At 44.5% G+C, this 15,378-nt stretch overlaps 1 protein-coding gene and 1 long non-coding RNA gene across 5 annotated transcripts in view; one reads left to right on the top strand and one right to left on the bottom strand.

Annotated features, from left to right (window-relative positions):
* Window positions 1–15,378, top strand: part of LOC309371027 — a 176,986-nt gene that overhangs the window by 91,433 nt on the left and 70,175 nt on the right. The gene's annotated exons all lie outside the window — the stretch shown is intronic.
* Window positions 3,112–15,378, bottom strand: part of LOC309371013 (cyclin-dependent kinase inhibitor 1-like) — a 31,479-nt gene continuing 19,212 nt past the window's right edge. For 2 of the 4 annotated variants that reach the window (XM_081913382.1, XM_081913381.1), the window contains exons 3-4: window positions 6,118–6,239; window positions 3,112–5,157 (exon numbers count right to left, since the gene is read on the bottom strand). In XM_081913382.1, coding sequence (XP_081769508.1) covers window positions 5,038–5,157; window positions 6,118–6,239 — 242 coding nt within the window. In that variant the 3' untranslated portion in view covers window positions 3,112–5,037. Of the gene's footprint in view, window positions 5,158–5,400; window positions 5,678–6,117; window positions 6,240–15,378 lie in introns of all 4 variants that reach the window. The other 2 variants (XR_014168778.1, XM_081913383.1) reach the window with 2 other exon arrangements.

The raw sequence follows: 15,378 nt of genomic DNA on the forward strand, positions 1-15,378 counted from the left end.
CTTCATTATCCAGACTGGACTAATTCCTTCTGTCAGCCATAGGGAGCCACCACAGGCCTCTCACACTGACCTAGTGCCTTTCCTTCACAGTAATCATCACTGGCAGCCAGAAGCTGTGTCTTTGACAAGCACTAAAGTGTGACAGCAAGGAGAGCTCTTCAGCGTCAGACTCAGAGACTCCAAATGAGGATAGGGTCAGTACAAGAAAGAAGATTCCACCTAAACATTAGGAAGAACTTCCTGACAGTAAGAGCTGTTCGACAGTGGAATTTGCTGCCAAGGAGTGTGGTGGAGTCTCCTTCTTTGGAGGTCTTTAAGCAGAGGCTTGACAACCATATGTCAGGAGTGCTCTGATGGTGTTTCCTGCTTGGCAGGGGGTTGGACTCGATGGCCCTCGTGGTCTCTTCCAACTCTATGATTCTATGATTCAGTAAGCTGGCTGTTAATGGAACTATGACAAACTGTAACCCAATTTATGGACAATTTCAGACAAGATTTCTGAATTTAGTTCTAATCCAGTTTTTCTCAAACTTGGGTCCCCAACTGTTGGACTACAACTCCCATCATCCCTGATTACTGGTTCTGCTAGCTAGGGATGATGGGAGCTGTAGTCCAACAACTCCTGCTGTAACTCAAGTTTGAGAAACACCGTTCTAATCTGAATTGTGGTTTGCTGTAAACTCTGCTAAAGCAAGACAGACTAACAGTAGATTCATCATTTCTAAATATTATGAAAAAACATGCACAGTGTTGCACCTAAAATCTATTTACTATATATACAAACACTTTATATAATGTATCTTTCATAGCAAATGTTACATACACTTTGCACCTTTCACAAAGAAAAGAGTCACTATCTTTGAATTTAAGGGTAAAGAAGAAAGCAACTTTTAATATCTGGATCAGGTTTCTGAAACTTTCAGATGCTGCAATTCCAATCACACTTACTAGAGGGAGTAACTCCAACAAACTCAATAGGGTTTATCGCTGAGGAAATACATTTGCCAGGAATATATTGAAAATAGGGCAATCCTTCTAAATGAATTTATTCCTATACTCTACTCGTGCATTTCTAATATTCCAGAATGTCTGTTTTAAAAGATACACTTTTGATTTTCCACATCAGTTGTTAAATACAGTTAATTGTCCACATTTTAAAGGCCAATGTGGTTAAAAGCAGCAGCAGCAGTAGTAGCAGTAGCAGCAGAAACAAGGACCTTGTTTTGGATAACAGAGATAATAATAATATAATAATAATTTATTATTTATACCCCGCCCATCTGGCTGGGTATGGTTTCCCCATTAATTGCTGCCATAATACATGTTCTCTACATAGAGCACATAAGCTAATACTGATGACACCATTCTTGACCTTTTCAGAGAAACCTGCAAACAAGAATCAAGTGACATCAAAATGTCTTGATGCAACTTTCTTTGCACACCCAGTCGCAGACCACCCCTTCCGCGAGCCAGACCTCAGGTCGAGGAAAACACATGACAGCATATTTGGGATTAAAATGGCCACAACTTTATTAAATTTCAGATGTAGGAAACCTTTGCTTAGGCATTGGGTGTATATCTCTCTCAGCCCCCAGCTGGGGGTCAGAGGCAAGACAGGGTCAATAGGGAATATGGGGACACTGCAAAACATGTGTTTAAACAGCTGGCCCCCTCCTGCATTGCTGTGCACTTGTGGTCAGAGACATTCCCCTCAAGACCCCTCTAACAGAGAACCCTGATATCACTGCCACAAAAGGTGTCAGTCACCACACTACCCCTTCCTTGATTGCTGGACTAAAGGATTCTGCCCAAGGCCTAAAAAAACACCAAAGTTGTGACAATTGCTATGGGGAAAGCAAAACCTGCAGAACAGGGGAAATTCCTTCCTTGCTCTGAAAAACAGCAACCATCGTCCAACCGTAGCAATGCCCATGGACCTGGAATGGAAAAAGGTCAGCCTGAAAGATAAGATACAATTAGAGGGAGGGCTAGCTGGGGTGACGCTCCGGGGCTGACTGCGCTGCTGGCTTTTGGAGCGGATTTTTGGAGCCGACTGGAGTGAAGCCTGCTCAGTCATGGTCCACTCTTCTTGTCCGGCCACCCAGGCAGCCGTGGATAGGTCAATTTGAAAAGGGTTTGGCGTTAACCTGGAAAGCTTCATGGAAACCAAGGGGCGGAGCAACAGCCAGTGGAGTGGCGGGGCTGCAGGAGGACAACGGGGCTGCGTGCCAGGCCGCAAACCTCACCCACCACCGGCCCGGTGAGCAGATATTTTTCTAATGTACCTTGTGGAGTCTCTTCCCCAAACCCTTACTATTGGACAAAAAAAATAAGTATTTCAAAATTATTTTCCCTTAATAATATTTAGTTTGACAGTATACCTGAAGGAGCATCTCCACCCACATCGTTCTGCCCAGACACTGAGGTCCAGCGCCGAGGGCCTTCTGGCAGTTCCCTCACTGCGAGAAGCCAAGTTACAGGGAACCAGGCAAAGGGCCTTCTCGGTAGTGGCACCTGCCCTGTGGAATGCCCTCCTATCAGATGTCAAGGAAAAAAACAACTATCGGACTTTTAGAAGGCATCTGAAGGCAGCCCTGTTTAGGGAAGCTTTTAATACTGGATGAATCAGCCAGATGGGTGGGGTATAAATACATTATTATTATTATTATTATTATTATTATTATTATTATTATTAGGATATTGGTTTGCAAGTCCCATTGAGTTCATGGGCTTACTCCTCAGTAAGTGTGCATACTTGGGCACATGCCTACTTGGCAATAAGTCTCACAAGGGGACTTACTTCCAGGTAAATGTAGTTAGGATCAGGGTTTTTATTAATGATACAGAATTATTTCAGTATAATATAATGAATGGCAGTCTCTTCTGCATTAGACTACAAACTCTTCAAGGGTAGATTTCAAATCAAACTTTGGAGAGTTCTGCAACTATACAGCGCAGTTACTACAGCTGTTCAAAGTTGTACGTCACACCTGCTAGGTTTGAATTGCCATCTTTCTTTCCTGAGAAAGGCAGAACAGGAGAGTGGCACAATATGTACGTCTCACCCATTCCCAGGACATCTTTTTCATGAATGCTAGTTGATTCAGCACAAATAGTTACAACTTGTATTTATTTTTGAATAATAATCCAAAGAGTGTTAGGACAAACAATGCACATACCACCACACAAAGTTACATAAACACACACAGTTCAGGAGCATCTTGTGCTCTGGTCCATGGGGTCACGAAGAGTCGGACACAACTAAACGACTAAACAACAACAAAGGATCTAGTGAAGTTTTCTTTAAGAGCGGACACACCACTGCTTCCTTCAGTTCCCCTGGGAATGTCCCCCTGCCAAGGGACAAATGATAATTTCAACCAGGGGGGGTCTGTGTGAAATATGGACACGCCCTAATCAGCCAAGACGGGCACAGATTGAGGAGGCAGATGGTGGGCCTACCAGCTTGGAGGAATCTATCCACATCAGCAGGGAGTATCCAATCGAAATGGTTCAACACTGGACCCAAAGACAATTGAGGGGCCTCTAGTTCAGTCACTGTATCTAAATTGGCAGGGAGGTCACGGCACAGCAACAGGACTTTCTCCGCAAAAAAGCTCCCAAATGCCTCACAGCTGTGGGTCAAATTTGTGCTTAAATTTGGTTGTCCTCCTAAGGACCTTATCGACCTAATTATTCTAAAAAGTTGTGCTGGGTGAGAGCTAGCGGATGCAATGGAAGCTGCGAAGTAAGAAGTAAGAAAATATAAGAGGACAATTAATTAAAACAAACAGTGCCCGAATCATTTTGAAATGAGAAGAAATTCTGGGCTATAAGACAGGTAACTAAATAAGACTATGAAACTCAACTGCTCCTAATGTGCTCCATCTATCCTATCCTACATGTGCCTTTTACAGCTGCACAGGAGAGAGGTGTATGGAGGTACAGCAACTCTCAATACAGTCATGGGGAAAGTATGTTTAGCAAACCAGTAAAGATCTATTAAATGCACAGGAATCCTCTTCAAGTGCACACCAGTGGGAAGCCTAGTATCCCTAGAGAATTAAGACACATTAGCATAACATACTTGCAGACAAAAAATCTTTTTCTGTTGAGCCTCTAGAAGGAGTGAATAAGATGAAGGCTGGACATGGGTAAGGTCAGTACTGTAAACCTAAAGCAGAACTACACGTTCAACTAATCACACAGTCCAATGGCAGCCTACAGGTAAAATATCATGTAGGAATGTTCTAATGTAAGATGTAGTAAATGTAGCATGGCAAAAAGAATGTTAAGTTAGAACCCTTCTCCCTGGCATGCTAATTTTCTCTAAGCAGTGAGTTGTACATATGGCATGCAATCTGTAACAGTGGGTGTCCAGCAAGAGATGAACCACATGATTCTGCTGACTGTATAGTTCAGATGGAAATGCTATTCCAGGATTTCAATATCAATGGACTCTGTTTGGACACAGATACCAAGGACAACTGCTGGCAGGAGATCTGTGTATATCTGCATAAATAACTTTTATGTGCAAAGCAGTGGCAAACATTTATACAAGCCAAATTAAGGATTTGTTATGCTTACTTAAAATGTTAAAAGCTGGGGGGGGATTCAGTTAGCTGGAAAAATATTGACGATCACACTGACATGCAAGTCTATATAGTAATTAAATAAGTAAAAAACCGACTACACATAGTATGCAAGACCATATAATGGCACTCACAAATTGTTCATACACAGTATTTTTTATATTTACTCTTATGCTGACCAATTCCTGATAAGCAACATCCTTGGAGGTGCTACTACTGCTACAATTAGTCTGTTTCTTGCTTGGTTATCTGCTTCCTCCTCTTCCTCTTATTTTTTAAAGCAGTATGCAGGAAGAGGGTATACAACGTAATCGGCCTAACTGCATTCTGATGTTCTGAAAGTTCACATTTTTTATTTCAAAAATCTGTGCCGCTGTGTGAAGTGCCCAAGTGTTCATTATTTAAATGCACCATTTCAAGATGTTGTGTAATTTTGGAAGCTCCTTTAAAAAATCAACCAGCCAACAAAACCAGCAAACCAGTGACAAAGTTCCATTCTAGAAGGCCGGTTTCTTTTCAGGAGTTTGCATATCCGTTCTGATCTGCTTCTTTGCTTGGTAATAATCTGTGGCAAAACCAAACAAACAGGTGAATTAGAATTAGAAATGAGAAACTATGCATGCAGCAAGGGAGACAGGGCGGCTGCTCTCAGCTCCAACGGCCACATTACAGAGTCAAGCAGTAGAATTCAGAACAGCACCACTTCAGATGGACTCATCCTGTTTTATCTGCTGCCAGCCCTGCCAAGAAAAGCAAAAGGGAAACTACCTGCATATAGAAAGCCAACATATCACATATAAAGATTTACCTGTATCATCTATTTCCTGATGTAGCTTAACCACATGCAGAAGGTTTTCCTTGGGGAAATGCACCACAAAGTGCAAGAAATCCTCCTACAGGCTGAAGTGCTGCAGTCCAGAATCCTCTCAGCTTGGTTTACCGTCTCACTCTGAGTGTAATGTACAGAATGGCTCTCAGTAATGAAGTCTGAAAGGTTCAAACCTTTCAAGTCCAAGAAGGAACAAACCTTTAACATTTTCTGTACAAAGCTGGGTATTTCTAGGATACTAGGCCATTCCAGCAGGCTGCCAATCAAGGGAGAGAAGCAAAGCTCAGCTGAAAGTCTTGCCACACTTGGCTCCTCGTGTCCTGCCACTGCTTCTATTCCACCATGAGAGCTTTTTAAGTAAGAGCTAGTGCAGTGAGTGTGTGTGTTACGGTCTCACTCTTTACAATCCTTTTGTGTCACGTCTTTTAGATTGTAAGTCCAAGGACAGAGGCTGCCTTATGAATGGTCTTTGGCTCTAGAATGGCTCTAGGAACCCTTTTGTTTAGAGTTGAGCAAAATATGAATACTTTACATAATATGAAACAGATGAAGGCAGAAAACGCACACAATAACATTTCTGCTGGAACCTAAATCTAGAGAAGTATACAACTGCTTATTTACACAGAAGTAACATTTCTCTGCTACTACCGCTGCTTAGCATTTTATATTTCTTATGCTAAGTTCTAAGAAATTCACATTCAATACTTCAGTAATCCTTAGGCACCCCCCCGAAAAACCCCCACAGACAAGTGGGGACTCTAGGGGTCCAGCAGAGCGTCGGAGAACTCGCCGCAACCCAGCCCTCCCCATCGCTGTTTCTGCGAGGGGGGAAGGGAAGAGGCTTGAGTCAGCTCACGGCTCCATCGCACCCTACAGCCGAAGCCACATGCTTCACCATAAGCAGTGGATTTTCCAATTAGAGGTTAAAAACCAAATAAAGCTTCAAAAAGAAGAAATTAGGTGTAAATTAATTGATTTGGTAAAATGGAAGCCAAAAAGGAAGTCAGCTTCCGATTTAGGTGGACAGGCTCTGAAAGGGGACTTTTTGTGAATGGGAGCAGAGCATAGTAACTGCAGCCAATGGAGACTTTTTAGCAACTTTCAGTTTTAAGAGACTCTTTTTCTTTTGGATACATATTGGCTATAGCTGTCTCAAGTTGTTCTTTGGGTAACTTTAAGATACAAGTTGACAGTCAGACAGAGATATAATTTGACAGATTGATACTTTGGCAGAGTAGAAAAGCTTTGGAAATACGGGCTTTAAAACTTTAAACTCTGGAACTTGGAGGCACAAAACCGAAGCTAAGCAGGAGAACTCTCTATTTATATTGGGGGAGGAATTCCCCAGGAAGAATAGAGAACCTGGAATTGGATTGGATATAAGTGCTTACTGAAGACCAGGGAAATTTATTGCAACACTACCTGCCAATAAGTAACTTTTTAACACCTTCTGATATTTTTGGATGCATATCTTTTAAAGCTTAAAACTTGAAGATCTGTATTATAATATACTGAATTATAAAGTTAAAGAAGTGGACTATAACATATTGGATTACAGTCATAAAGTTGGACTACTTCCCATTCACCGCCACCTTCTCGAAAGGAAAGGAGTTATTGAAGAGAAGTATACAATTCTGCATTGATTGTTTGTGTTGGTTTTGCTTATTTTTCAGTCTTATTTCATGTGGGAACTGTCCTGTTTGATATATGGCTTGCTATTTTGAATGAGTAAGATTTGGTGAAGTTAATTGACTAACCTTTGGGTGAAAGAGGTATGGCAACAGAGTCATATTTTTACTTTTGCCTTGTTCTTTTTTACTTTCCCCTTCTTTTTTATTTTCTATTCATTGTAAGGATTTGCAAGGGTGGGAAAAGGGTCCAAAAGTGCAAAGGTAAGATTTTATGGTTGAGCTCGGGAGTGGGAAAATGTTTCCACTTCTGGGCAGAACAAAGAATGCAGGTGTGACCTTGAATACAACAAAGATTCCAACCTCTGGTACAGACATGGAAAAAGGGAAGCAGGAAGGCCTCCATTGAGGAAATGAAGAGTTTGGCACAACAAGTGCACTCAGACTTGGAAAAATCTACTAACTTATTGACGGAACAGTTTGGGAAGATGGGAGAGAAGGTTAACAATTTAGAAATTAAGGTTGACAAGTTGGAAAAAAAAACACTGAGGAACTGGGCCATAGAATCATAGAGTTGGAAGAGACCACAAGGGCCATCGAGTCCAACCCCCTGCCAAGCAGGAAACACCATCAGAGCACTCCTGACATATGGTTGTCAAGGGCCATCTGAAAGAGGAACAGAAAGTTGTTATGGGGACTGTGGGAGGCCTTCAAGAAAGACAAAATGATTTAGAAGACTAAATCCTTCTTTTGCAGCTAAAAGAGGATTACCAACTTCAGAGGAAGAACAGAATCTAGAAACATATTGTGATGGGATAATGAGCTGCTTGTGCGTAAAAGCTTGATTCCTCTGGTGTTTGGCTGGTCAACCAAACCGAGGCACTAACGGAGCCTCCCAAGGCGTGACTCCGTTAGTCGCTGGTAGAATCTGACAGTGGGCGTCTACGAAATTTACGCCAACATAAAAGTTGTTTCACGGACATGCGCCTTCGTGACTCTCTGCGTGACAGCTTCCGGCGAAGGGTGGGAGTTGCCAATGGGGGTCTTGTTACCTCTGCACTATTCTCACTAGAAGTATCCCAGAGCCCTCCCTCCTCCGACTCCCCTTCTGCCGGAGCTTCTGCTCTCCCCCTGCTGGTTCCCTCCTCCGCTGCAGAATCTCTCCGAGTCTGCTGGAGCCTCTGCACCATCTCTCTTTCCGATGTCAGTTCCCTGACATCCACCTCCCCCTCAGGGCCCCCTTCACCCCCCGCTTCCTCTCCCACTGGCGGTGAGGGCGGAAAGCCCCTAAAGGAACTCTCCTCGTCGTCCGAGGATTCAAACACTTCTAACCATGGCGTACCGTCTCTCTCCCCGTCTTCCTCTTCTTCGTCGGAGTCGGCTTCCTCACCCACCCCTGACTCTGGGAACCCTCCAAACTCTCCTTCCTCATCGGTGGTCCCAAAGTGTTCCCTTCTAAATCGTGCCACGGGTTGCGTTTTTTTTGGGAAACGCCGATGAAATGTTTCTATTAAAACCTCGTCATTGACTACCTCAGCGGGTACCCAAGTGTTTTCCGACTCTACTTCCCCCTCCCATTCTACCAGATATTCCACCTGATCCCCCTTCCACCTGGAATCAATGATTCCTGCCACGTTCATGTCGCGTTCTCTCTCTTCTATCACGGGCGTTCGGGAGACCTCTCTCTCACGCTCCCCCCCCCATTCACGTCCCTCTCGGTACGGCGACAGTAATGACCTGTGAAATACTGGGTGCAATTTCATGTGACTGGGCAGTCTGAGTTTGAATGCTACTGGGTTCACCTGCTGTATGACCTCAAAGGGTCCCAATCTTTTGGGTTTCAGTTTCTTACAACCCCCCTTGAAAGGTAGTCCCTGGGTGGATAGCCACACCCGGTCTCCCACCCTTATAGTTTCACCTTCCCTCCTATTTTTGTCTGCTTGCTTTTTATATTCTTCCTTGGCTCTCTCTAAGTTAAGTTGTAGCTGACGGTGGATGGCTTCCATCTCTTCAACAAAATGTTCCGCCGCCGGCACACTCCACCTCTCCCCTCCTTCTCCTGGAAATGCCCTGGGATGACACCCATAATTTGCCAGAAAGGGACTCAGCCCTGTGGACACGTTCTCAGCGTTGTTGTAGGCAAATTCTGCCAGAGGTAACTTATCTACCCAATCATTTTCTCGGTCCTTTACATAACACCTCAGGTATTGTTGTAAAATCCCGTTTGCCCTTTCCGCTTGCCCATTTGTTTCCGGGTGCCGGGCAGTGGAGAAATTGATTTCCACGTGCAGTAAGCTCATAAGTTTCCTCCAGAACCTGGAAGTAAACTGTTTCCCTCTGTCGCTGACCACCCTCAAGGGGGCGCCATGCAACTGGAAAATATGCTCTACGAACAACTTGGCGGTTTCCTCCGCTGTGACCGCATGTGAACAGGCTATAAAATGACACATCTTAGTTAATAGATCTACCACTACCATGACCGCCGTTTTGCCCTTGGATTTTGGCAGGTCCGTCATAAAATCTATGGAGACTGCCTCCCATGGCCTTTCTGGTGTGGGTAAGGGTTGTAAGAGCCCCGCTGGCGCCACCCTCTCCCCTTTCGCTCGCTGGCACCTGTCGCAACCCCTGACATATTCCCGTACATCCTCCCTCACCTTGGGCCACCAAAACTCCCTGGTAACCAACCACATGGTTTTGTGCTGTCCAAAATGCCCCGCTGTGGGGCTATCATGCAACTGCTTGAGTACTCTGCCCCTCAGTTCCCCATCGGGTATGTACAGTGCCCCTTTGTAATACAACGCCCCACTCTTTTCTTCAAACCCCCCTGTGTTCTCCTCTGTCCTCCTGAGTTCTCTGAGTTTCTCTTGGGCTTATTCGTCGTTCTCCGTACCCTCTAACAGTTCTTTCTGCCCCACCAAAGCCGCCCCACACACCCAGCGGTCTTCAGGGATTACGTGCCTTGCTTCCGGCGCGCCCTCCCCCTCTAAGTACTCAGGCTTTCTGGAAAGAGCGTCCGCCCTTACGTTCTCGGACCCTGGCACGTAACGAATCTCAAAATTGAATTTGGAGAACTCCTGGGCCCATCTCACTTGTCTCTGGTTCAGCACTCGGGCTGTTCTCCAGTACTCCAGATTTTTGTGGTCAGTCCGGACTTGAACCTTGTGCTGCGCCCCAATCAGCAAGTGCCACCATCTCCGGAATGCTTCATGAATGGCGAGCAGTTCTCGGTCGTATACTGTGTAGTTCCTCTCGGATTTGTTCAACTTCCGCGAGAAGAATGCACACGGTCTCCATTCAGACGCATCTTTCCCCGGCTGGAGAAGCACGGCCCCTACCGCTCGGTCTGACGCGTCAGTCTCCACTCGCATTGGTTGCCGTAGATCCACGTGCAAAAGTTGCTCCTCCGACGCAAACGCTGCCTTTAAGCGTTCGAATGCCCCTTGCGCTTCTTCCGTCCAAGCAAATTTTTTCTTGCTGCTAAGACAATCCGTGATGGGCGCTGTTAAATGGGCAAAGTTCTTGATGAACTTCCTATAGAAGTTTCCGAAGCCCAGGAACCTTTGCACGTCCTTCTTGGTCTTTGGTGTTTTCCATTCCAGTACCGCTTGAACCTTGCTGGGATCCATAGCCAACCCCTTGTCAGACAACCGGTACCCCAGGAATTCCACCTCCCTGCTATGAAACTGGCATTTCTCCAGTTTCACCCACAGCCGATTTTCTCGCAGTTTGCTCAGTACTTCTCTAACATCTCGCACATGCTGCTCCTCATTCTCTGAGTACACCAGGACGTCATCTAAGAACGCCACACAGTTCTTGTAAAGCAATGGCCCCAGGACGTGATTCATGAATGATTGAAAGCAGGCGGAGCCCCCTTGTAATCCAAAAGGCATAACTAGGTACTCAAACGCCCCCAAGGGGGTGAACATAGTGGTCTTCCACTCATCCCCCTTCCTCACACGTATCAAGTTATATGCCCCCCTAAGGTCCAGCTTGGTAAAAATCTTCCCTTTTCTCACCCGTGTCAGAATGTCATCAATTCTGGGCATAGGGAAAGTCACTGGTTCTGACACAGCATTTAGGGCCCTGAAATCACACACAAGCCTGGGTTTGCCCGTGTTTTTTTTGTCCACAAAGAACACTGGGCTGCCCCCCACCGCTCGTGACTCTCTGATGAAACCTCGCTTGAGGTTCTTGTCAATGAACTCCCTTAACTCCTGCATCTCACGGTCTGACATGGCATACAGCTTGCCCACTGGCAATTGTGCTCCTGGGAGTAAGGTGATTTGACAGTCAAAGGGTCTGTGCGGGGGCAGTTTATCTGCTTCCTTTTCACTGAAGACGTCAATCAAATCAGCGTATTGTGGTGGCACCTTCCCCTTGTCAGTCACTTCCATCCCTGCTAGAGTGGCTCTGGCCCCTGCCTGACCCTCTCCCTCCTTGCAGTGTTCTAGGCAATGTGCTGAACCAAAGGAAACCACCCTCTGATGCCAGCCTACTAGCGGATCGTGTAGTGCCAGCCAGCTCATTCCCAGAATGATGGGAGCTCCTCCCAAGGTGGCTACATTAAACGCTATCAGTTCTGTGTGTCTTGCCACCCTCATAATCATTGGTACAGTCTGTTGGCTCACTTCTCCCCCCAACAGTTCCCTCCCATCAATCGTGGTTACTTGCAAAGGCTTACTTAAGTTTGTATCTGGTGTTCAGCAGCAAACTCCTTACTCATGAAATTACAGGAGCTGCCTGAATCCAATAGCGCTTTTATCTTTAGTGGGTGTCCGTTTGACAGTTCCAGCAACACCTCTATCACAAGCGCTGGTCTTGGAGGTTCCGGCGTGGGCACATTCACTACTCCCTGGCCTGGCTGCTGTGCCCTGATGTTGGCAACCAGGCGTTGGCTTTTACTTGCTCCTCTATTTCTCCTTCCTCCTTTCCCCCAACAGTTCCCGCCATGCCCTGCCATTCCTTCCTTTGCGGACAAACTCTGGCAAAGTGCCCTGGCTGTTGGCAGAGATAACATCTCTTGGCACTCTTTCCCTCCTTCTTCCGCCCTTCACTGGTGTTTGAAACTGCGCGCGCGCGCGCTGTTCCCAGTTCCATCGGCTCTGCGGGCGGGAAAGACTGCTCCGGAATCTCTGGAATGCGGAAGTCCTTCCAACGTTCCCCCTTTCCTTCCCGCTTTTCCAAAGCTCTTGCTTCTTGGCGCGCTCCTATGGACAGTGCAGATTTAGTCAGCTGATCCATAGACTCCGCCCTGGGCGCCCGGGAAAGTTCATCTTTCACGGTCGGAGAGAGCCCTTCTTCAAATAACATTTGAATAGGTTCACTTGCTAGATCCCACCCCAGTCTATGAATAAGCATAGTGAACTCAGTCCAGTACTCACGTACAGATCGGCTCCCCTGTTTGCACCCCATCAACTGCCTCCGCACCACCCCCTGCTCAATCTCGCTGGAAAACATCAAGTCCATGGCGCGAAAAAACTTCCTCGTGTCCTTTAAGATATCATTATTGGCTGCCATCAGGGGTCGAACCCAGTCCCTCGCCCCTCCCTCTAGATGGCTAATTACGTACGCCACTCTAGAGTTCTCATCGGTGAAGTCATCAAACAGTAGATTGAGAGCATATTGCATCTCCGTTCTAAAGGCTTGATAGTTCCTGGGATCCCCCCCAAATCTCTGCACCAATCCAGGCACCTTTCTGGCAAGTGGGGCGGTTTTCCCCTTATCCGCATCTTGAGCCCTCCTCTCCTCAAGCCTCGCCGTTTGCAGCGCGAGCTGGACCTCCATCGCCCTGTACCTTTCCTCCAGGCTTGGACCTGCTCCAGCTCCAGCTCCTGCGGTTCCGGCTGGTTCGCTCATGATGCCCTCTGCTTGCACAAGCTGCTTTCAAAGACTGTCAGATTGCTGTGATGGGATAATGAGCTGCTTGTGCGTAAAAGCTTGATTCCTCTGGTGTTTGGCTGGTCAACCAAACCGAGGCACTAACGGAGCCTCCCAAGGCGTGACTCCGTTAGTCGCTGGTAGAATCTGACAGTGGGCGTCTACGAAATTTACGCCAACATAAAAGTTGTTTCACGGACATGCGCCTTCGTGACTCTCTGCGTGACAGCTTCCGGCGAAGGGTGGGAGTTGCCAACGGGGGTCTTGTTACCTCTGCACTATTCCCACTAGAAGTATCCCAGAGCCCTCCCTCCTCCGACTCCCCTTCTGCCGGAGCTTCTGCTCTCCCCCTGCTGGTTCCCTCCTCCGCTGCAGAATCTCTCCGAGTCTGCTGGAGCCTCTGCACCATCTCTCTTTCCGATGGCAGTTCCCTGACACATATGTTGCAAAAATAATTTCAGAATGGATGAGAGAGTCAAGAATGGGTGGTGGAAATGACTGAGAGTTGTTTCAGAGTCCACACGAGGGAAATTAGACAGAGAAAGCAGCCAGGAGATGTCCTACTAACATTTGTTACAAAAAGAGCAAGGGATGCAATCCTTCAAAAAAACTTTGAGGACAATCTCATGGCTACTGGACAGAAAGTAGACATTTTTAGGGAAATCCCTTTTAAACTCAGAATTAGAAGACAGAGATATAGATTTCTGACAACAGAGAAGAGTCTGCTCTGAGAAGAGCAGACATAAAATATAAATGGGAATACCCAGAGGGGATTCTCATTTACATTTATGAAAAAGAGATATAGGCTGATAACAGAAAATCAGGCCAGATAATTCTTTGAAAAACACAGAAGAGACCTAGATACCAGACATGACATAAAAACAGACCCACTAGCAGAACAAAGAGCTGTCTTGGAGCGGCTGTCTTTGGAGGGAGCAGTAGGTGGAAAAATGAATATTTTAAGTGACTCTGAAAATGGCCAATCTTAAAATATTAAGTTGGAATGTTAACGGTTTGAATGACAAAAACTAAACATAACAGAATTCAACATGTAATTGTAAAACAAAAATTGGATATTATTTGTCTTCAGGAAACACATATTTCAAAAATAAAATAAAATAATTTTAATTAACAAAAGATTAGGAATGGATTTCATCTCAGCAGACAATGTCAAAAAGAGAGGAGTTGTCTTTTATATTAATCCTGCACTAGAACCCAAATTGATCCAAAAAGATGAGAAAGGCATAATTTTAATAGTACTAATAAAAATTCGAGAGAACATAATTTTGGTTGGAGTATACACCCCAAATGAGAAAAAAGCAGTTTTTTTCAAAAAAAATTGGAAACAGAATTACTTGAATATGCAGATCAAAAAATCATCTTAATGGAAGATTTAAACGGAGTTCCATCATTAGAAAGAGGATAGATCAGCTAGGAAGAAAGATACAAAAGAAGGCAGATTACCAAAGACCTTTTTTGATTTGGTTCAAACTTTAAGTTTGATAGATATCTGGAGAGTAAAACATTTATTCAACAAACAGTTCATTTTTCATTCTTATGTCCATGGTAGCAGTTCAAGGATAGACGCTTTATGGATTTCCGAAGAGTTGGAACCCAAAGTAAAAAAAAAGAAATTAATCCCAGAACATTGTCATATCACAATTCCATGATAATGGAAATCCAAAAGGAAAGTCAAACTACATTTAGATGGAGATTGAATGAAGATTAATTAGAAGACCAAAATTTTATGGAAAAAGCAAAGAAGACCTTGGGGAATTATTTTGAAATAAATCTCCAGGGTCAGACTAAATTTCAAATGGTCTGGGATGCTAGTAAAGCGGTGATGAGGGGACTGTTTATACAACAAAATTCAATTAAAAGGAAATTGAAATAAAAAAGAAATTTTAGATGCAATTATGAAAAAGGAGAAGGATTTGCAAAAAAAAAAGCTAATAAAGAGTCAGTAAAGTAGGCAATTAGGATATTACAAACCCAATATTCCATGATAGTTAATGAAGAAATTAGTTGGCAAATAAAATGAATGAAGCAGAAATATTTTGAACATGCCAATAAGTCAGGAAAACTGCTAGCGTGGCAACTGAAGAAAGTGAACAAAGAAATTTTATAAATAAAAGCAATATAAATGGAAAAATTAGAGATAAGACAAGGGAAATAAGAGAAGCATTTGTGAAATTCTTTTCAGAATTGTATAAGAAAGGAAAGGAATTTTTGTTTAAAATAGAGGAATATATGAAAAATAGTAATCTGTCAAAAATAAAAGAGGAACAGTTAGTGATATTAAATACCCAACTAACAGCTACAGAAGTATTAGAGGCAATAAACTGGACAAAAAGTGGCAAGTCTCCAGGACCAGATGGATTAACGGCAAAATATTATAAAAAGCTAAGTGAACAATTAGCAAACCCGTTGAAAGATGTGATGAATGAGATTT

Source organism: Podarcis melisellensis (genome assembly GCF_964234715.1).
Source record: "Podarcis melisellensis genome assembly, chromosome: 5".
Taxonomy (NCBI): Eukaryota; Metazoa; Chordata; class Lepidosauria; order Squamata; family Lacertidae; genus Podarcis; species Podarcis melisellensis.